This window comes from Loxodonta africana, chromosome 9, assembly GCF_030014295.1.
Source record: "Loxodonta africana isolate mLoxAfr1 chromosome 9, mLoxAfr1.hap2, whole genome shotgun sequence".
Taxonomy (NCBI): domain Eukaryota; kingdom Metazoa; phylum Chordata; class Mammalia; order Proboscidea; family Elephantidae; genus Loxodonta; species Loxodonta africana.
Window position 1 is genome coordinate 16148482 of NC_087350.1, and position 23749 is coordinate 16172230.

Consider the following 23749-nt stretch of genomic DNA (forward strand, 5'->3'; position numbering starts at 1 on the left):
AGTCCATACGTAAATAGGTAGCAGGCTGTATTGGGCCCGTAGCCAGTTTGCTTTAGACATGTTTTCCAAAGATTGCCTTAGATTTTGTCTTTGCTTAGAAGCCTTTTCTTAAATTTCATGCCTTTTGCTTTTTAAAGATTCACCAAAACCCATTGCCATCGAGTCAATTCCAACTCATAGTGACCCTGTAGGACAGAGTAGAACTGCCCCGTAGAGTTTCCAAGGAGCACCTGGTGGATTTGAACTGCTGACCTTTTGGTTAGCAACCATAGCACTTAACCACTACACCACCAGGGATTAGGAATCTTCAAAAACTGGAAGTCCTGGCTCCTTAAAGAAAAAATTCTTCCTAAACATTCTGCATCCCACTTTGGAGAGTGGCGTCTGGGGTCTTAAACACTAGCAAGTGGCCATCTAAGATGCATCAGTGGGTCTCAACCCACCTGGAGCAAAGGGTAATGAAGAACACCAAAGACACAAGGTAATTACAAGCCCAAGAGACAGAAAGGACCACATAAACCAGGGACTGCGTCAGCCTGAGACCAGAAGAGCTAGATGGTATCTGGCTGCAGCCAATGACTGCCCTGACAGGGAGCACAATGGAGAACCCCTGAGGGAGCCGGAGAGCAGTGGGATGCAGACCCCAAACTCTTATAAAGAGACCAGACTTAATGGTCTGACTGAGACTAGAAGGACCCCAGTGGTCATGGCCCCCAGACCTTCTGTTAGCCCAAGACAGTTACCATTTCCAAAGCCAACTCTTCGGACAGCGATTGGACTGGACTGTGGGATAGAAAATGATACTGCTGAAGAATGAGCTTCTTGGATTAAGTAGACACATGATACTATGTTGGCATCTCCTGTGTGGAGGGGAGATGAGAGAGCAGAGGAGATTAGAAGCTGGCCAAGTGGATACGAAAATGGAAAGTGGAGGGAAGGAGTGTGCCATCTCATTAGGGGGAGAGCAATTAGGAATATATAGCAAGGTGTGTATAAATTTTTGTATGAGAGACTGACTTGATTTGTAAACTTTCACTTAAAGCACAATAAAAATTTTTTAAAATTCTTCCTTTAGTTTACCTCTGCCCTCTCGCATTTTATTCTATAAGGAACAAGAAGAAATCAGAACGTGCCTTCAACACGTTCCTGGAAATTTCCTTAGCTGAATCACCCAGTTCATTAGGTATATATTCTGCTGTCCACATTAATATGGTGTTGCTAAACTTTCTGCCTCTACATAACAAGGATCTCCTTTCCTCTAATTTCCAATTGCATTTACCCTACTCTTTTGCAAGCCGTTACCTGTAGCCTCAAAAAAAACCACGTGGTTTTTACTAACAGTTTCCTCAGGACCCTTCAGGTTTTCGCTAACACCCTCATCAATGACCTTCCGACTTGGGCCATCGTTGCCTGGGTTCCAAATGTAAAACCACTCCTACATTTTCAGTTTTTGGTATAGCAGCACCCCACTTCCAGGTACAAAAATCTGTCAGTTATGTATCATTGTGTAAAAAATTACCCCAAAACTTACCAACTTAAAACTTCTGTCAGTCAGAAATTTGGGTGCAGCTTCATTGGGTAGTTCTGGCTCAGACTCTCCCAAGAGCTTCGGTCAGGTTGTCACCAGTACTGCAGTATGTGAAGGTTGACTGGGGTGGAAAATCCCCTTCCAAGAAGGCTCATTGAACGTGGCTGTCGGCAGAAGGCCTTAGTTCCTCACGAGCCTCACAACATGACAGCTGGCTTCCCCCAAAGCAAGAGATCCAGCCTGGGGGGAGAGAGCAAGAAGGAAGCTGTATTTTGTGACCCTAGTCTCAGAAGTCACATACCATCACATCTATCCTATTTGTTAAAAAAGGTCAGTAAGTCCAACGCACACTCAAGGGATAGGGCGTTAACCTCCACCTCTGGAAGGAAGAAGAATTTTTGGACCAGTTTTAAAACCACCACTTTGAGGCTCAATGATAATCTCTCGAAACTGTGTCTATAACGTAATTTTTTAGAGCTCAGTTTGCTAGGAAGTCATATCTGTCATAAATCCTAGCCACTTTGGTTTACTTAGTGAAGTATTAAAAGTTTCTATGAAATGGTCTCCACCAATAAAATGGTTATTTAGGACATGCTGGTCGCTCATTATTTTACGTAATACTTTAAGACTCTCTGGCCTGGTCTTACATATAAAACATACAGAATGGACTCTTAGAGAAAAAAGGATTTTAATATTTCTTAGCTTAAAAACTCAGTATTGAAACCAGCTGTGTTTAGTCTAAGCTCAAAGAGAAAAGCATATTAAACCTGGAGCAGCTTTATGGTGAAATAAACATTTCATTCCAAAACGGACTAGTTTTAGCACATTTATGCCTCATTTTAACACTAAGTTATAACCAGATCCTTTTATGTCAGTTTCATAGAATGCACGTAAGTTTAGAACTTGGAAGGGTCTCAGAAGTAACCTGGTTTAGCATATTCGATTTGCAGATAAGAAAACTGAGGCCCCTTAAGGCTAAGTGATTTTCTTATTCAAAGCTAATATTGTTGGTATCATTTCCAAAATACAGAAGTTGAGATAGAAGAATATGTATGATTCATGTTTAATATTTGGAGCTGTTTGAGATACTTTTGTATAAAAAAGCTTATTGGATAAAGATTATGCTTTAGTTAGCTGAGTGGATCCTCTTTATTGAATGAATGGAATAAACAGTTATTCAAAGTGTTTCCTTTCCTGATGTCTGGAAATTTTCCCAAAAGCGACTATTTCTTTGTGATACACTTCTCTGTATATGTCATGGCAGTAAATCAAAGCGAAAGAAGAAAAGGGCAGAATGTGAGAAGCTTCCTGAGGTGTCAAAAGAAATGTATTATAACATTGCTGCCGATTTGAAAGAAAGACTCCAGACGACAAAAGATAGCAGTGAAAAGAAAGAAAACATACCCTGGAATGCAGACTGTGATGGAGACAAAACAGAAATACATGACCCTACACCTCTAAAGAATGGGATCGAGGAGCCAGCTGGGTTTACATTTTCCTTTTTTGATTCAGATGCTAAAGATGTAAAGGAAGGTAATTTTTCTCTTTTGCTTTTTCACTTCAGTTTGTACGTAATAGATTGAGTCTACATTAAATGTAATGATTTAACCTTAGCTGAGTAAAGGACTCTTCCACACATAAGTAATGTGAGATTCAATATTCATCATCAGAAATGTAATGTGCCTGAAGCCATGTTTAATACAAGAAGAAATTGTTTTTGCACACTTCTGATTAGTCGCCATATGAAAGGAGGCCAGAAAATAGTGCACACCATCCTCTTCTTTTGTTGAGTAGAAATATCCATGAAGAAGTGAAATGAGTCATAGATTTAAATAGCTTTATACGGTAAGTGCAAGGTCCCTTGGTAGTGCAAACAGTTTACGCTGGAAAAGCTGTGACTTACAGACAGCCAGTGCTGCATATGGTAGGGAGAAGAAGAAATAGGTAAACAGCTTTAAATGTGTATGCCATGTGATTGATGTGTCAGTTGTTTTGAAAGTTTATTCTTGGATTTTGCCAGAACCCAAGGAAAAGTATACATAATAAAAAAAAAAAAAAAAAAAAACCCAGTGCTATCGAGTCGATTCTAGTACCTGCAATTTTGTATTCCATTTCAGGAGGTTTACCTCTGAAGCCCAACCTGGACCACAGGTTAAAAATGCCTCTTCCTTAGCAGGCTGCTCCTTACCTAGTATCCAGATACACACGTAGCTTTTCTGAAATTTTATTATAAAAAGCAGTATATACCTTTATAGAAGAACATACGCAAACCTAACTACAGTGAATTCTGATTTAGAGATCAGCAGTTAAAATAGCATCCGTGTATTAGATGCCAGCCCTGTGGTACTCTAAAAGGCGGCATAACCATCTAGTGGTAGTTTTTCAAATGTTCTTATAAATAAGCCATAATCTGTCATGTCCCCTGCTTCATTTTATTGCCTGTATTGTCCATTTGAGTACCTCATTGAGTAGAGTTGATGCTGATGTGGGTATTAGCTACCATTCTTCTTTTGGAGCCACATGTGAAGAAATAACCTTGAAGTGAGTCCTAAAGATGCCCAGCAAACTGGGAGATGTGCTTTAACTCCTTGAGAAACTTTGGGGGCTCATGAGCTGATAGTCCATATTTTTTAGTCATGGCTTCTTCAGCAGTTCTAGAAAGAGACTTGGGAATTGAAAACCTAAGGATATGTTGCTTTACTCATTTATAAATAATTGGAAACAGAAACCTGGTTTCACTACATCATGTTTTATTTTAGTCTTTTTGTTCTAGCACAAGTGCAAATTTTATTTTGTCTTTTTTTTTTTTAATTATACATTACATACTTTATAACAAAAGTACCTCTAGCTTGTGTGCCTTTTCATAGTATCACTATATTTCACTCTAGAAATGTCAAAAAATATGATAGTAGCTTCACTTAATATTTGAAAATCTAAAAAGATGATTATCTCTTTTAAATTAATGATTAAAATATTAAAAATTTAGAGATACGTGTGCATCGTGAAAGTACTGTATTTTTACCAAAATAATGCACGTGTTGTATGTTTTTTTGCCAACTGCGCCCTCCCCCTATGAGGTATTTTCATAAGCGTGCTATGACTTTTTTTTTTTTTTTTTAACAGCAACATGTAAAAAAATTAGCATAGTGCACTCATGAAAATACTGGCGGGGGGGGCACTGTTGGCAAAATACATATATAAGATGCTCATTATTTGCATTAAAAAGATGGTAATGAAACGTGTGTTCAGAAGTATTGAGTTGTTCAGTTCTAATCCCATCATTTATTGTGACAATATAGAGACCTATAGAGTTGGAACAGTGAAACCTGGAAAGATTGCCTGGCAGGAAAACCCTCGTTCTCAAGATACCAGCTCAGAAGAGGAAGATACGACTGAAGTAGTAGATCACAGAAAGCCCAGTCCTGGGTAAGTAATTTGTTTCTGGTGCAAGTATATTTCAAATTTTGTAAAATCTGAGTTAGACACACTTTAGAGATAGTATAGAAGTATCTAAGCTTATCTTCACAAGACAACTTTATCTTCTCTCCCTTAGCCCCTTTAGAGAGTTCTCTAACCTTTGGTAATGAGATTTGGGTAGCACTGGTGGGGGCTGGTGGACATGATGAGCACAGGGACAGGGACCTGACAGTGGTGTTGCTAATCTGAAACAGGCTGCTGCAGTAGGCTGTCTCCCCTTGGAACTACTGGCAACCAGAGATGCGGGTAGCTGTGGGGGTGAGCATGTGCTATCAGAAACCGGCATGAGGGGGAGGGTAGAGTTTGTACTTAACCAACTCTTGATTATCAAAGCTTGAGATAGAAGAATATTGAAAAAAGAGGGGGCGGGGTCATTTCCATTCAGGGATGTAATGAGCAAAAACACAAAGCAGATATAGTTGAGGAACAGTCATTTATATTTTCAATGTGAACATTTTTTCTTAAGGATTGAAATGCAACCAATCAATATTTGTCTGTCTATTTCTGTCTTTTTTCAGAGAAGTATCATTACCTGAGAAAGAGAACAATAGATTTTTCTTTTTCTGTAAGGATGATGAAAGACTTCATGGTAAGTCCATTTTTTTCATTAAGTGGTATAGTGGTATAGCCTTTTTTTTTTTTTCAATAATTCATTTTAGTTTTTGTTGTTGAAAATGTACACAGCAAAACATATACCAATTCAATAATTTCTATACGTACAATTTGTGACATGGATTATATTCTTAAGTGATGCAACCATTCTTGCCCTTCTTTTCTGAATTGCTCCTCCCACATTAACTCACTGTCCCCTAAGCTTCCTATCTAATCTTTGGAATTGTTGTCATTTTGATCCCATATAGATAGTTCTTTAAAAGAGCTCAATGCTCAATGCAGATATTCTTTACTAATTAAGCTAAACTGTTATTTGGCTGGAAACCCTGGTGGCATAGTGGTTAAGTGCTACGGCTACTAACCAAAGGGTCGGCAGTTCAGATCCACCAGGCTCTCCTTGGAAACCGTATGGGGCAGTTCTGCTCTGTCCTATAGGGTCACTATGAGCTGGAATCGACTCAACGGCAACGGGTTTGGTTTTTGGGTTTTGGTTATTGTTTGTCTTAAAGAAGACTTCAGAGGATATTTTTGGTATAAAGGTTTAAAGATAATCTCAGGGTTAAGTAAAGCACTATTGAAGAAGAATGAAGTAGGAAGACTCGCACTACCTGACCTCAGAATCCACTATACAGCTATGGTAGTCAAAAGAGCCTGGTACTGGTACAACAACACACACATTGACCAATGGAACAGAATTGAGAACCCAAATGTAAGTCTATCCTCATACGGTCACCTGATCTTCAACAAAGGCCCAAAGTCCATCAAATGGAGAAAAGACAGTGTTTTTAACAAACGGTGCTGGCAAAACTGAATGTCCATCTGCAAAAACATGAAACAGGACCTGTACCACAAACCATACACAAAAACTAATTCAAATCAATCAAAGACCTAAATACAAAACCAAAAACTATAAAGATCATAGAAGAAAAAATAGGGTCAACACTAGAGGCTCTAATACATGGCATTAACAGGATATGAACTATAACTAACAATACACAAACACCTGAAGATAAGCTGGATAACTGGGATCTTCTAAAAATTAAACACCTATGCTCATCAAAAGACTTCACCAAAAGAGTAAAATGAGAGCCTACAGACTGGGAAAAAAATTTTGGCTATGACAAATCCAACAAAGGTATAATCTCTAAAATCTACTAAAAAATCCAACATCTCTACAACAAAAAGACAATCCAATTAAAAAATGCTCAAAGATATTAGAGAAATTCAAATCAAAACCACAATTAGATTCCATCTCACCCCTGCGTTACCGACATGAATCAAAAAAACAGAAAACAACAAATGTTGGAGAGGCTGTGGGGAAATTGGAACTCTTATGCACTGCTGGTGGGAACGCAAAATGACACAACCATTTTGGAAAACGATATGGCACTTCCGTAGAAAGCTAGAAATAGAAATACAATATGATCCAGCAATCCCACTCCTAGGAAATATAGCCTAGAAAAATAAGAGCCATAACACAAATAGATATGTACACCCATGTTCATTGCAGCATTGTTCACAATAGCAAAAAGATGCAAACAGCCTAGGTGCCCATTAACAGATGAATGGATAAACAAACTGTGGTACATAACACACATTGGGAGTACTGTGCAACAATAAAGCACAATGATGAGTCTGCGAAGCATCTCACAACATGGATGAATCTGGAGGGCATTATGCTGAGTTAAATAAGTTAATCACAAAAGGACAAATATGTGACCACTACCTAAACAAACTCATGAAAATGTTTACACACAAAAGGAAACAATCTTTGATGGTTACAAGTGAGGGGAGGGGTAGGGAGGGAAAAACACTAAATTGACAGTAGATAAGTGGTAACTGGTGAATAGTAAGACAGTACACAGTACTGGGGAAGCCAGCACAACTTGTCCAAGGAAAGGTCATGGAGGCTCCATAGATACATCCAAACTCCTTGAGGGAAATTGCCCATCTTGGGGAACATCTAGCTCCAACTGCTCTGTCTGACGGAGACTGGAGAAACCCCAAGAGTGTGGGCCCCAGACACCCTTAAAGCTCAGTAATGAAGTCGCTCCTGAGGTTCTCCCTTCAGCCAAAGATTAGGCAGGCCTATGAAACAAAATGAGACTAAATGGGCACACCAGCCCAGGGCAAGGATGAGAAGGCAGGAGGGACAGGAAAGCTATAATGGGGAACCCTTGGTTAAGAAGGTGAGAATGTTTACATTCCTGGGGTTGGCAACCAGTGTCACAAACAGTATGTATACTAATTATTTAATGAGAAACTAGTTTGCTTTGTAAACCTCCATCTAAAGTACAATAAAAGTAAATAAAGATTATTTCAGGGTAATGGTTTCAGGGATTTATCCAGCATCAATGACTCCAGAAAGAATGGATTCCAATAGTACAGCTCTTTCCACTGCACACACTGATACAATAACATGCATCCAGATAAGTACGGTTATGACCCTGAAGAATACTTTGTAATGTCTGTGGTTTAGCTGCCTCCACAAGACTGATGCATGTTGACTTGTGAAGCTCTCCAGGGATGGAGAGCTCACCACTTAGCACCTTCCTTGCTCATTCAGTATCCTCTACTAGAACTTGTTTTGTTCTGGAGCTTGCATACATAGTAGACATACAGAACCCCTAAGTTTTTATTACCCTAAAAGTCCATGTGAAAACTCTAAGGCTGCTGGTGAACTCCTCATTTCTTAAAGCCTAGCACAAACATAAATAGTTATATAATAGTAAATTGTATGTAAACAGTATCAGCCTACATTTTCATTTCTCAAAAAGCATTAAATTTCTTTTGAAAATTCATAGAAAAGGGAAAAGATGGCCTTAACCCAACCCTCACATCATGCACAAAAACTAATTCAAAATGAATCAAAGAACTAAATATAAAGACTAAAACCATAAAATTCTTAGAAGAATATGTAGGGGTGAAGCTGTAGGACTTAGTTTTAGCGATGAGCTATCAGATACGACAACAAAAGCACAAGCAGCGAAAGACAATGTAAATGAGACCTCACAAAAATTAAATACTTATGTGTATCGAAGTACTTCATCAAAAAAGTGAAAAGATAGCCTACAGATTCAGAGGAAATTTGGGGGAACTGTATATCTGATAAGGGTCTAATATCTAAAATATATAATAGTTCTACAAATTAACAAAAAGACAACCCAGTCAAAAAATGGTAAAGGACTTGAACCGACAGTTCACCAAAGAAATTCAAATGGCCAACGAGCACTTGAAAAGATGCTCAAAGTCATTAACCATTAGGGAGATGCAAGTCACAACTATAATGAGATACCATCTCCCCCCACTAGAATGGCAGTGATCCAAAAAATGGAAATAGTTTGGTGGTGCCTCTAAAATTTGAGCATAGAACTACCATATGATCCAGCAATTCCACTCTTTGGTATATACCAAAAGACCTTAAAGCAGCCACGCAAAGAGACACATGTACATCAGTGCTCATTGCAGCAATACAGTTTCCAAAAGGTAGAAACCAAAAAGTCCATCAATTGATGGATGGAGAAACAAAGTATGTTATATACATACAATAGAATATTACTTAGGCATAAAGAGGAAAGAAGTCCTGAGGCATGCCACAACATGGATGAACGTAGAAAACATGTTGAGTGGAATAAAAAAACAAAACTTGTTGCTGTCGAGTCAATTCTGACACATCGTGACCCTATAGGGCAGAGTAGAACTGCCCCATAGGATTTCCAAGGAGCAGCTGGTGCACTCCAAATACCCGCCTTTTTGCTTTCTTAAAGATTACAGCTTTGGAAACCCTATGGAGTAGTTTTACTCTGTCCTATAGGGTCGCTATGCACTCGATGGCAGTGGGTTTGGACCAGGAGTGGGAGGGAGGGGGAAAGAAGGTCTTTTTACTTGGGGTGCATTGAATGTTAATGGTGGAATAATTTGAAAAAGAGTAGTGAAGATGGTTCCACACTTGAAGAAGGTAATCAATGTCATTGAATTATACATGTAGACATTGTTGAATTGCTGTAGGTTTTGTTCAGTATATTTTCACCACAATTTAAAAAAAAAAAAAATGGCCTTAACTAGCATTCACGTTGGCAACCTTGATGATGCCAGCACAAGAATATTGTCTGTGTTGATATTAATCTGCTGCCTCATCTTTTTCATTTTTCCCCTAGTAGGTTCTGGCTTGTTCTGGAAAGGAGCAGGAAGTGATACGAGCAGGAATTGTTGGGAGGCCCGAACAAATAACCTGCGTATGGTGAGTAATTCTATCTCCCTATAGATTGTCTCCTAAAATATATGTGGTATATCCTTTGCATTTCTTTGTGTTAATATGTCCCTGGTGTAAGAGTAATTGGAATGAAGTATGAAACTTAAGAAAGGATGACAACTGAGAGCATGATTTAAACTATCAGAATTAGAGAGCAGGGAGAGAATTTGAGGGTTGTTTAATTCAACCCATGTATGGTACAAATGAGGAAACTGAAGACTGGCCACATTAACTGCCTGGTCTCAGGAGTTCCATCCAGGCTTATTGAGTAACATGCAAACATGAGAGTTTTTTTGTTTTGTTTTGTTTTTTAAGACTGAATTGCAGTTCCCACTGTAAAGATTTGAAGCCAAAAGTTTGAATATTCCGTATTCATTCTAAGCGAGTGTTTCCAAAATGGGTGGATTGTTTTGTGCTTCCACAACCCTGAAACTGGATAATGTTTTACTTTCTAGTAGGCAACACCTGAAAATAATCTACAGTTATTGTTAACAAAACCTTTTGATTTTGTTTTTCTAGGACTGTCGGAAGAAACATAAAGATGCAAAAAGAAAAGTGAAACCAAAATAATAAATATTACCATCAGTTATGACATTAGTTATGATATTGAATGTGAACAGACTCAACTAAGGAAATTGACCCAGAAAATAATTTTAGATGGGAAAGAAGAAATTTTAGAATGAAGAACATCCAAATTCTGGTTAATGGAATATCATCCTGGTTGCCATCTTTTTTCTGTGGAACTCCACTGTACTTCTTTCTAAGTAATTACTTTAAAAAAATTAAACTGAACTTTTTTTATTGAAGCCTAAGATAGATCCCCAGAATACCTTTCAACTTTTTGTATGGAATCTCTTTGCCTTCCATCCTCAATAATTCATAGGTATCTTCTGATGTAAGCCTTACATGAAACCTTTATTTAATAAGTGGGTCAAAGTACTTGTGTTTTCCATGTTAGGCTTTATGTGAATTATAGGCTGTTCGAAATACTTATTTCTGTTTGTACCAAATATACCTTATCTCCATTTTGTCATTTCTTTTTATTAAACAGTCTAGTTACAAGTCAACCTGGGGTTCTATACTCTTGTCCTAATGAGTAGCTAACTGAAGTGCAGGACATTTCAGACCAATGTCATATGAGACCATCTTTGAGACCAGAAAAGGAAGCAGAATAGAGTATTTGTGTCCTTGGCCTCCAGGAATTAGGAAGCAGTATATGAAGGCAGGCTCATCAATCCCAAAATCCTTTTTAGAACAGAAACTTATGAAAAATTACTAGTGTCTGAAAGATATATGGTCACAATTAGGAGTCAGGAGTCAGTCCAGAGAAGAAAGTAGATTTAATAATTAAATAAACCAACCTAAGATTCAAGACAAATACGCTTCCTATCAAACTGGGCTCTATAAAAAGTGTTAAATCAACCTAAGTGCCCATCAACAGATTAATGGATAAACTATGGTACATACACACAGTGCAATACTATGCAATGATAAAGAACAATGGTACATCTATGAAACACCTCACAACATGGATGAATCTGGAGGGCATTATGTTGAGTGAAATAAGTCAATCACAAAAGGATAAATACTGTATGAGACCACAATTACAAAAACTCAAGGGAAGGTTTACACACAGAAAGAAACAATCATGGTTATAAGAGAGGGGGTGGATGGGGAGGGAAAAACACTAGGTAACAGTGTTAACTTTGGTGAAGGGTAAGAGTACTCAATTCCGGAGAAGCCAGCACAACTGGACCAAGGCAGAGTCATAGAGGCATCATAGACACATCCAAACTCCCATAGGGATCAATTTACTGGGTTAAGGGCTGGTGACCATGGTCTTGGGATATCTAACTCAACTGGCATAACACAGTTTAAAAGAAAATGTTCTACATTCTACTTTGGTGAGTAGCGTCTAGGGTCTTAAAAGCTTGTGAGTGGCCATCTAAGATAGTTCTACTGGTCCCACCCCATCTGGAGAAAGGAGGAATGAAGAAAACCAAAGACAAGGGAAAGAGTCAACAGGAATAATAGAACACAACTACCACAGCCTCCACTAGACTAAGTCCAGCACAAAACTAGATGGTGCCTGGCTACCACCACTGACTGCTCTGACAGGGATCAAAATAGAGGGTTCTGGACAGAGTTGAAGAAAAATGTAGAAGAAAATTCAAACTCAAAAAAAGACCAGACTTACTGGTCTGGCGGAGACCAGAGAAATCCCGAGAATATGGTTTCTGGACACCCTTTCAACTCAGTACTAAAGTAACTCCTGAGGTTCACCCTTCAGGCAAAGATTAGACAGGCTCATAAACAATAATACATGTAGCTCAACCCTGTATACGAGACTAAATGGGTATACCTGCGCGGGAACAAGGATGAGAAGGCAGGAGGGGACAGGAAAGTTGGACAAATGGAAAAGGGGACCTCCAAGGTTGAAAACAGGAGAGTGTTGACACATTGTGCAGTTGGCAACCAATGTCACAAAACAATATGTGTACTGTTAATGAGAAGATGATTTGATCTGTAAACGTTCACCTAAAGCACAGTAAAGAAAAAAAGTTTTTATAGACAGTTCCAAGTGGTTATAATTTAACCCCGATGTATCTTAAATTATCACAAATATTTATCGATTTAGATCATGATGGTCTCTCCCAATTGAATGTAAACTCTATGAGGGCCTGAATCTAATCTAGCTAAACCATTATGCACCCACTGCCTAGGATAGTGTCTAGCACATACTGCGTACTCAAATGTTTTTCAATAAATACAGGGTCCAAGGAACAAAGTAGCCAGAATCCAGTCATTCTGGATTCCTCTGCTTCTAAGACTTCAAACTTCATGGAGAATAGGAACAACCACTCAAGGATAAATAATTCAAATGTTCCACCTTCTTTTAATGTAGATCACATTGATTTATACCCTTTTATCTACTGCAGAGCCCCAGTGGCGCAGTGGTTAAGAGCTTGGCTGCTGATCAAAAGGTCAGCAGTTCCAATCCACCAGCTGCTCCTTAGAAACCCTATGCGGCAGTTCTACTCTGTCCTATGGGGTCACTATGAGTCGGAATCGACTCAATGGCAACGGATACCTATTTTGGCATGACAAACAGACTCTGGGGAGTGCTCATCTCTTCTCCGTGTATTGTCCTTTGGGGTGGCTCAGCTGGGGCCAGAGGATCCACTTCTAAGATGGCTTTCTCTTAGTGCCTCTCCATGGAATTATTCATAGTATGGCAACTGGGTTCTAGGAACAAGTATTCTAAAAGGCGGGAAGCACCTGCTACCAGTCTCTTAAGGCCAGGACCCAGAAACTGGCTCAGAGGCACTTCCACTGTATTCTGCTGGTCAGGACAGACATAGCACACCTAGATTCAAAGGGAGGAGACACAGACCTTCAGCTCTCAATGTGAAGAGTATCAAATTATTTGTGAACATATTAAATCTGCGACACTCTCCAAACCGGAAGGAGATGACTAAGGGACATCAAGTAGTCTGACTTGTGGTTGTCCTCTGTGATCGTTAAGATTGTGTGTCAACTTGGCTGAGCCATGATTCTCACTGTTTTGGCAGTCTTGTGAGGTGGTCACTTCCCTGTTGAGATTTGATATGTGATCATCCCCATGATGGGATCTGCTGTGAATAGCTAATTGGTCGAAGGGGAGTTTCCTTGGGCATGTGGCCTGCACCGAGTGTAGGAGGACATTCTGGCAGGGCTCAAGGGCTTTTGCTCATTCTGGGTCCTGCAGCTGGCTCCTGTCCGTTTGACCTGCAGTTCTTGGGACTTGAGGTAGCAGCTTACCTGCAGTCTTGCCTGCCAATCTTGGCATCCATCAATCTTCCCAACCTGCTGATCTTGGGCGCACCAGCCCCTGTGGTTGCATGAATAAGGAGAAGCCTCTATCTTGACCCACTGACTTGGAATATTACAGCCTGTACAACCGCGTGAGCCATTTCCTTTATATAAGCATCTCCCTATATATACATTTATATGCTTTACTGGTTTTGCTTGTCTAGAGACCCCAGCCTAAGACAGTCCGCATGTCCAGTCTATATATGGATGGATGCTTTTGTCTCCTATAATATCCTTGCCCACGAAAGCGCTCTGAACGTTGTTACCCAAATCTGCACCTCCAAAATCACTGCTCAAACATCCAGTTCTTAACTCACAAACTCAGAGCTTGGCCGTTTTTAAAATTATTTCCCCTACAACTAACTTACTTCATCAGTACCTTCAACTTTTGAACCCCTCCCTCCTTACACCACATCCTTCTACAACTAGCTTAGAGTCGCCATCCATTAATTCAGTTACTCTCCTGAAAATGCTTTAAATTCATTTGTTTTATTGTTCTTTTATCCTGCCTGTCTGGCAAGACCTTACATTTGAATAACTCCAACACAGGCTGCTAAGACTATTATCGTTAGCTGCCTTAGAGTTAGCCCCAGAGTCCAGGTGATCCAATGTAGTAAAGAGAGAACGGTTCCATAGGATTTCTTGGGTGTAAACTTTACAGGAGCAGTTCACCAGGCCATTCTTTGACAGAGCCACTGGGTGGGTTCAAGTCGCCAACCTTTAGCAGTCAGTAGCAAACCACTTGTGTCACCCAGGCTCAAGACTATTACAGGAAATCATTCAGTGTGGCAGGTTGGTCTGGCTAAAAAGTCATGGACACTAGCCTTGCCTGAGCCCTCAGCATTGCCCAACAACCTGCATTTCTCTATGTCAGTGCAAGTCCAGCGTCTGGCCCAAGAAACACTAGCCTGAGTCACTGGTAATATATAGAATACAGCTCCCCAAGTACTTCCTTAAACCTAACTGTGGTTGGCACAGGGAATGTGCTGTTTTTTGTTTTTAATTTCCCTAAATACCCAGGTATTAGTTCTGTTCCAGTCACATGGTATCCTACTCAGTGTTTAAACCTCTAACTCCCTCCACCACTCGAATTCACAAAAGATAACCATGCTTCCAACTTCACAGGCAGAAAAAAAGCAACTAGTGATCGGAACTCTGCTTTCTGCATCGAAACTTCACTGTAGTTTGCTTCTCCATTCTGCCTAATCAAGACCCTTACCCTTTGCATTTGCTCTTCCTTCTGCTTTGAATACTCTTTCCCTGGAATTTCCTCATGAGTCATTTCTCATACAGTATCAGCTCAAAGGATACTTCCTCAAAGTATTTTCTGACCATTCTAGCTGAAGTTAAAACCCCCTCCTCCACATCAGGCATTCTAGTTGAAGTGAGACACACACGTCTCTCAAAACCAGGCAATCTCATCATATTCTCTCTTGTTGCTCTCAGTTTTTATTGTTGTCCCACTAGAATGTAAGCTCTGAGAGAGTAGGCTCCCCATTTTTTAGAATGATGGCTGGCACAGATTAGGTATGCAGTAAATATTTCTTGAATACATGAATTTGAATTCTGCTTTTAATGGGCCAACAAGACTTTCTGATGGGACATCAAGAGCTACTGAGAAAAAAGGGTCGGGCGGGGGGGGTGGCTTATTCGTGTAGGAATAAAGATGATTTAGGTTGGAACTTGGGTAGATGGTGCTGCAGAATAAGTAAGGAAGTATTGAGGGTGTCCTAAACTATAAAAGGGCCATACAGTGGGAGAGATATAACTAGACAGAGGACTGCTGTCAGTGCACAAGAGCTTTTTTTTTTAATCACAGTAATAAATGTACAAAATTTTAAAGTCAAATAGAACTATAAATCAGCATCACATACCTCTAGATATGTCACACAGAATACAACAGCACCTCGGTGGCATTCTTGCTAAAAGCATACCACCTGAATCTAATAATAAGTAAACATACAAACCAAATTGAGGGACATTCACTCAAGGTCATAAAACAAAATGATAAGCCTCAGTAACTTCCAGATTAAAGGAGACAAAATAGACCCAACAACAGAACATACCTCATAACCCAGCATTTTCTTTGTCTATTGTTTTTACATGCCGAGTCGGTTCCGACTCATAGGAACCCTGTGTACAATAGAACGAAACACTGCCCAGTCCTGTGCATCCTCACAATTGTTGTTATGCTTGACCCCATTGTTACAGTCACTGCGTAAATCCTTCTCCTTGAGGGTCTTCCTCTTTTTCGCTGACCCTCTACTTCACCGACCATGATTCCTTCTCCAGGACTGGTCCCTCCTGATAACATGACCAAAGTACACAAAATGAAGTCTTAGCATCCTCACTCCAAAGGAGCATTCTGACTATACTTCTTCCTGGACATATTTGTTCATTCTTCTAGCAGAATATGGTTTATTCAATATTCTTCACCAACACCATAATTAAAGGCATCAATTCTTCTTTAGTCTTCCTTATTCATTGTCCAGGTTCCGCATGCATATGAGGTGACTGAAAATACTGTGGTTTGGGTCAAGTGCACCTTAGTTCTCAAAGTGACATCTTTACTTTTGGACATTTAAAGAGATCTTTTGCAGCGGATTTTCCCAGTGCAATATGTTGTTTGATTTCTTGACTGCTGCTTCCATGGGCGTTGTCATGGATTGAATTGTGTCCCCCAAAATTGTGTCAACTTGGCTAGGCCATGATTCCCATTATTTTTTGGTTGTCCTCCATTTTGTGATTTGATGTAATTTTCCTATGCGTTTTAAATCCTAATCTCTGCCAGTCGTTAATGAGGCAAGACTAGGTTCTGGTAAAGGGGATTACAGTAGGATGTAACATCTTTAATCTTTCAAGAGATAAAAGGAGAGAGAAGTCAGCAGAGAGATGGAGACAGCATGATACTAAGAAAGCAGTGCCAGGAGCAGAGCAGGACCTTTGGACCTGGGGCCCTTGTGCTGAGAAGCTCCTAGACCAGGGGATTATTGAAGACAAGGACCTTCCCCCAGAACCGACAGGTAGCTGGCTCCTTGAATTTGAACTTCTAGCCTCCTAGACTGTGAGAGAATAAATTTCTGTTTGTTAAAGCCATCCAGTTGTGGTATTTCTGTTATAGCTACACTAGATAACTAAGACAGGTGCTGATTGTGAACCCAAGTAAAATGAAACCCTTGAAAATTTTAATATTTTATCTTTTTATCATGATATTGCTTATTGGTCTAGTAGTAAAGATTATTGTTTTCTTTATGTTGAGGTGCAACCCATACTGAAGGCTGTAATCTTTGATCTTCATCAGAAAGTGCTTCAAGTCTTCACTTTCAGCAAATAAGGTTGTATCATCTGCATATCAAAGGTTGTTAATGAGTCTTCCTCTAATCCAATGCCACATTCTTCTTCATAGAGTGCAGCTTCTCTGATTATTTGTGCAACATATTGAATAAGTATGGTGAAAGGATACAACCCTGACACATATTGCTCCTGACTTTAAGCCACATAGCATCCCCTCATTCTTTTTGAATGACTGCCTCTTGGCCTATGTACAGGTTCCTCATGAGCACAATTAAGTGTTCTGGAATTCCCATTCTTCCTAGTGTTGTCCATAATTTGTTAAGATGCATGTAGTCGAATGCCTTTGCATAGTCAATAAAACACAGGTAAACATCTTTCTGGTATTCTCTGCTTTCAGCCAAGATTCATCTGACATTAGCAATGATATCCCTTGTTTCGCATCCTCTTCTGAATCCGTCCGGAATTTCTGGCAGTTCTCTTTTGATGTTCTTCTACAACCACTTTTGAATGATACTCAGCAAAATTTTGCTTGTGTGTGATATTAATGATATTGTTGGACAATGTCTGCATTCTGTTGGATCACCTTTCTTTGGAATGGGTACAAATATAGATCTCTTCCAGTCAGTTGGCCAGGTAGCTGTCTTCCAAATTTCTTGGCATACAAGTGTGAGCACCTCCAGCACTGCATCCGTTTGTTAAAACATCACAATTGGTATTCCATCAATTCGTGGAGCCTTTTGCTTTTCACCAACACGTTCAGTTCAACTTGAACTTCTTCCTTCAGTACCAACAGTCCTTGCTCATATGCTACCTCCTGAAATGGTCTTCCTTGTAGGTGTATGGATATTATCCTACCACCGACAGACCGTTGTACTTCAGGACGGCTCTTGAAATGTTCTTTTTGAGGATGAATATGACACCATTCCTCTTCAATTTGTCATTCCAGGCATAGTAGACCGTATGATTGTCTAAATCAAAATGGCTAACACCAGTCCATTTCAGCTTACGAATGCCTAAGATATCAATGTTTATGCGTTCCATTTCATTTTGACAACTTCCAGTTTTCCTAGATTCACACTTCATACATTCCATGTTCTGATTATTAATGGATGTTTGCAGCTGTTTCTTCTCATTTGGAATCATGCCACATCAGCAAATGAAGGTCCTGAAAGCTTGAGTCCATCCACGTCACTAAGGTCAACCCTACTTTGAGGAGGAAGCCCTTCCCCAGTGGTATTTTGAGTGCCTTTCAACCTGAGGGACTCATTTTCTGGCACTATATCAGACAATGTTCCGCTGCTATCCATAAGGTTTCGCTGGCCAATTTTTTCAGAAATGGACTGCCAGGTCCTTCTGCCTAGTCTGTCTTAGTCTGGAAGCTCTGCTGAAGCCTGTCCAACACAGGTGGCCCTGCTGTTATTTGTAATACCATTGGCATAGCTTCCAATATCACAGCAACACACAAGCTACCACAGTACGACAAAGTGACAGATGAGTTTCTTTGTTTATAAAGGACATTATTGAGACAACTGGCCAAATCTGAATTAACAGTGTAGATTAAATGTGTACTGTATCAATTCTACTTTTCTGATTTTGTTACTTGTACTGTGGTTTTGCATATAAGAGAATGCTCTTGTTTTCAAAAGATACACAAGTATTAAGCGGTAAAGGAACAACTTGTCTGCAACTTACTCTAAAATAATAAAAAATAGTATATTTTACGTGCGTGTAGAAAGAGAGCAAGAAAGAATGATAAAGAAAAGTAGGTAAAATGTTAACATTTGAGGAATCAAACTTAAGGGTATACAATAATTCTTTGTACTATTCTTACTATTTTAAGTCTAAAATGTCAAAATTAAAAGTTAAACATAGAATTATCAGATTTGTAAAGACAAAAAGTGAGCTCTTTCCAACTCTTCCCTCAAATTCTGTTCCCCAGATACAACCACCTTCAACAATTTTATGTGTTTCCTCTGGTATTCACCTCCATATTACCTAATGTGCTTATGCTGCGATTTCTTGGTTTGTCAGTTTTAGATGTTACCTACTGATTTCTGTTGTGTTTTGAATTTTGTCCCCCCAAAAATTTGTGTTGTAAATCCTAACACCTATACGTGTGGTTGGAAACCTTGGTGGTGTAATGGTTAAGAGCTATGGCTGCTAACCAAAAGTTCAGCAGTTTGAATCCGCCAGCCACTCCTTAAAAACACTATGGGGCAGCTCTATTCTGTCCTATAGGGTCACTATGAGGTGGAATTGGTTCAATGACAATGGGTTTGGGGTTCTTTTTTTTTTTTGGATACACTTGGTTACAACCGCATTTGAGTATGGGTTTTCTTTGTTATGTTAATGAGGCAGTGTTAGGTAGATTGAGATTTAATTCAATTTCTTTTGCGATATAAAAGAGATTAAACAATCAAGCAGAGATGGGAGAAGATAGATGCCATGCCATGTGAAGATCACCAAGGATCCAAAGAATAAAAGCTGAGGAGATAAGGACCTTCACCAAAGAATGAAGAAACAGAGACTGTCCCCAGAGCTCACAGGGAAAAAAAGCCTTCCTATAGAGCCAGCACCTGGAATTCAGACTTCTAGCCTCCTAAACTGTGAGGCAACAAATTTCTGTTTCTTAAAGCCACCCACTTGTGGTTATTTCTATTATAGCAGCACTAGATAACTAAGACAGCATCTTACTCTGAAAAATGATGATTCAACTCTTTTAGTATATTTTGATCACATTTAACTGTTTTTCCTGTAATTCTCATTTTTCATTTGCTTAACTTTTCCACATGTAGTCTTCTGGTACCTTCTCCCATAGTTCTATAAAATGTTTCTCAGTCCAATTTTTAAATAATCAGACCCATCTGTCTCCTTTACCCCCACCTTTTTCTTCTGGGCTTTCTGGACAGATGATAGAGGTGAACTGAACAAGGTGGAAACTTGAGGAATGCAAAAACTTAAAACAGATTCCAACTAGTTCCAGTTAATAAACTGTGGATACACAACTACTAAATACGTATGTTCAAGTGAAGTAAGTTATTGAATCATTGAGAGTTACACCTTTGATCAAGGACATTGCACTTAGTTCTAGACCGTAGGTGATTGCTGAATGAATGCCAAACAGACTACCAAAATGTTCTTAGTTAAACTTATTAAGGAAGTACTTCCTACGTATTTTAGCCAGATCAATTTTTTCTGTCCCTCTGATGCGTAAAATAAGCAGTTACATACAGAATTACTCTCAATTTGCTACTGCCTAAAATTTCCTTCATAGTCTCAGGTCTCAAAGTCTGAGACCTACTGCCCTTTGCATGGCCCAGATGCCCCCTTTGTTTTTAACCAGAAGATACGGAAAGCATCAGGCAGACACATACCAGTTACAATGAATGAATGAATGAATGATTTTTTCCATTACAGGAAACATCTTTTTTTTTTTTTAAATCACAATAAAAAATTTAAAGCTGGTTTTGCCAAGCCCTTCTGTCCCTTTTTGTTTGGTTATATTGCGCCATATGACCATTTAAGAAAATTTCTGCAGAAAAGTCCAGGAAAATTCATGAGGTGACACTGAAGGAAACAAAGAAGGAGAAGCTTCCCAGGAACACCAGTGACCAACAATCCCTTGACTCTGCCCAGACATAGTTCTGTAGGCATCTGAATTTCCCTGAAGGAAAGGAGGGTCTCTCCAGATGGGCCAATCAGGAATTTTACCCAGCAGTGGAATTATTCTGGATGCCTGTTACAATACAGATTTCCAGGATTCAATTCCAGAGACTGATTTAGCAGGTCTAGTATGGCAGCGGGTTTAGTGGGCCGCCCAAAACCAAACATGTTGCCATGGAGTCAATTCCAAGTCATAGCAACCCCATAGGACAGAGTAGAACTGCCTCATATGGTTTCCATGAAGTGACTGGTGGATTTAAAATGCGAATCTTTTGGTTAGCTGCCAAACACTTAACCACTGCACCACCAGGGCTCCAGTGTGCTGCCTAGGCATTTTAGCAAAGACTTGGTCTGATTTGGATGCAGGTATCCCCTACACTTTGAAAAATACTGCCCTAAGCCCTAGAGCCTAGCAATGCTTTTTTCTACAGGAACATGGCCTCGGGATTGACTGCTCATAGCCCCAGGGTATGATTATTCCAGGCCAGGGCTCCAGAAATTTTTTGTTTTGGGGGTATAAATTTAGGATATAACTTACATGTAGTGAAGTGCACAGATCTTAAGTGTTCTGTGCACAGATCTTAAGATCTGTGCACTTCACTACATGTAAATGGTGGCGCAGTGGTTAAGAGCTTAGCTGCTAACCAAAATGTCAGCAGTTTGAATCCACCAGCCGCTTATTGGAAACTTCATGGGGCAGTTCTGTTCTGTTCTGTCCTATAGGGTTGCTATCAGTCGGAACTGACGCCACAGCAACAGGTTTAAAAAAATGTATAGTTAGATGAATTTTGACAAAAGCATATACCTGTGTTACCAACATCCCAATTAAGATGTAGAACATTAGCATCCCTTTCAAATTTCCCTCCACTCACCTTCCCAGTCAATCCTAAATTACCTCACCCACCCAGAACCCCTGCCATCGAATGGATTCCGACTCATAGCGACCCTATACTACAGAGTAGAACTGCCCATAGGGTTTCCAAGGAGCGGCTGGTAGATTCAAACTGTTGACATTTTTTGTTAGCAGCCGAGGGATCTAACCAGGGCTCTCGCCCACTCCGAGGTCACCATTATTCTGTTTTCTATCACCGTTAATCATATTGCCTGTTGCAGAGTTTGGAAACCTTGGTGGTGTGGTGGTTAACAGCTACAGCTGCTAACCAAAAGGTCGGCAGTTTGAATCCACCAGGCGCTCCTTGCAAAGTCCGCGGGGCAGTTCCACCTTGTCCTATAGGGTCGCTAGGAGTTGGAATCGACCCCACAGCAACGGTTTTTTTTTTTTTTTTAAACGGGTTGTAGAGTTTTATATACACGGAATCATACAGCACGTGCACTTCTGTGTCTAGCTTCCTTTGGTCACCTCTCAGGGTTGTGAGAGTCTTCCTTGTTGTGGTGTGTATCAGTAGCGCGTTCCTTTTTAACGCTGAGCAGCATTCCTTGACATTCGTACCGCAGTTCCACCATTTGGACAGGTGGGCGTACCCCGGCCACCAAATGACCAATGAAAAGACGGTTTGTTACAGGGTGTTATGCGGCGCCCGGTGATTGGTTGGTGCATAGCAGTCCCTTCCCGTTCACGCAGCGCGGCCTGGGCGTTGCATCATTTCTCCACTCCCTGCTGCAGCGTGGGTCCAGGTTCTTTCTGGAGGCACTCCGACCCGCGGTGCTTGCCCGCCGCAGCCCGTCCCGTCCGGCACTCCTGACTCCTCAGGTACAGCCCTGTCCAGTCCGCGGGGCCCCTATGCGCCCTTGGGAGGCTTCTGCGCATGGAGAGCGCGAGGCCAGGGTCAAGCATGCACTTCGGCTCCGAGCCGATAAAACTCGATAAGAAACAGATGTTTCTTCAGGGCTTGCTTTATGTTAGTTGCCTAGAATATTTATTTCCAAAGAGGCATATTGGGAGACAGTCTAGCGTGGCCTTAAAGAACTCGTTACCAGGTACGAGTCCTGACTTGGCTCCTTCATACCAGCGCGGCTTTGAACCCAGTACTGCAGTCTTCATATGTATACAGGGATAATGGGAATACTTAAATTGAGTGGTTATGAGAATTCACTGTGATAAAGCACTTTGGAAATGTGAAGAACATGAGCCAAATTACTTCGAAATCGTGGTATTAAATAAGAACAAATCAAGGCATGCTTCTGTGTCCTAGGCTCCTTTAACTGGCCGGCGTGAACATGCGTTTATTTCTGGGGAGCCGGGATCAGAAGGGAGTAAGGCAGTGGCTCCCTGTTCTCAGATCACATACAGAGAATGCAATATTCCATGTGCTGTTGACGTCTGCCCACATCGCTGGGAGCAGAGAGGGGGAAGAAAGTTCTTCACTGGCCCTCCAAGGAGCAGCCATTAGAGTTGGGCCTTGAAGGATGAATAGAATTGGGGGAAAAAGGAGAAGGGAAACCTAACTTGAAAGAAGACCATAACTAAAGTATAGTAGAGTTTGAAAGTACCACCTGGTTATCCAGGAGATGGGGAGTTGCTGTTGTCATTGCAGCTTTGGGTGTTTGTCAGAAGTAGGTGGAAGATGGCGCTTAACTTCCAGCCTTCAGAATTTATGGTTGCCTTTTGAATGAGGTGGTGTTTGAAATGAACCCAGAAGCAAAAACAGGTTTTTAATAAAGTGGGAAAAGTTTACTTTTAGCGTTCAGATATTGCAGAGACCTCAGGGTGGGGATGAAATTAGAGGCAAAGTAATGTAGGGCTTTTTTTTGTGTGTGTGCTTTAAGTGAAAGTTTACAGATCAAGTCAGTCTCTCATACAAAAATTTATATACACCTTGATATATACTCCTAATTGCTCTCCCCCTATTGAGGCAGCACACTCCTTCCCTCCACTCTCTTTTCGTGTCCATTCGGCCAGCTTCTGACCCCCCTGCCCTCTCATCTCCCCTCCAGACAGGAGATGCCAACATAGTCTCACGTGTCTACTTGATCCAAGAAGCTCACTCTTCACCAGTATCGTTTTCTATCCCATTGTCCAGTCCAATTCATGTCTGTAGAGTTGTCTTTGGAAATGGTTCCTGTCGTGGGCAAACAGATGGTCTGGGGACCATGACCACCCGGGTCCTTTT

At 40.4% G+C, this 23749-nt stretch overlaps 2 protein-coding genes and 1 long non-coding RNA gene across 12 annotated transcripts in view; 2 read left to right on the forward strand and 1 right to left on the reverse strand.

Annotated features, from left to right (window-relative positions):
• Positions 1–10936, forward strand: part of NOL8 (nucleolar protein 8) — a 43187-nt gene extending 32251 nt beyond the window's left edge. For 7 of the 9 annotated variants that reach the window (XM_064291069.1, XM_064291068.1, XM_064291067.1 and 4 more), the window contains 5 exons: positions 2793–3061; positions 4828–4954; positions 5524–5594; positions 9775–9857; positions 10389–10936. In XM_064291069.1, the coding sequence (XP_064147139.1) occupies positions 2793–3061; positions 4828–4954; positions 5524–5594; positions 9775–9857; positions 10389–10439 (601 nt within the window). In that variant the 3' untranslated portion in view covers positions 10440–10936. The remainder of the gene's footprint in view (positions 1–2792; positions 3062–4827; positions 4955–5523; positions 5595–9774; positions 9858–10388) is intronic. The other 2 variants (XM_064291071.1, XM_064291073.1) reach the window with 1 other exon arrangement.
• Positions 750–22363, reverse strand: LOC135232422 (uncharacterized). Its single transcript, XR_010322939.1, has 3 exons — positions 22039–22363; positions 1532–1768; positions 750–860 (listed from the first exon to the last, which is right to left on the reverse strand). It is a non-coding gene; the product is annotated as an uncharacterized LOC135232422 (long non-coding RNA).
• The window catches only part of IARS1 (isoleucyl-tRNA synthetase 1), a 119244-nt gene continuing 117752 nt past the window's right edge, over positions 22258–23749 (forward strand). For both annotated transcript variants that reach the window (XM_010600651.3, XM_003421084.4), the window contains exon 1: positions 22258–22389. The gene's annotated coding sequence lies outside the window, so the exon portion shown is untranslated. The remainder of the gene's footprint in view (positions 22390–23749) is intronic.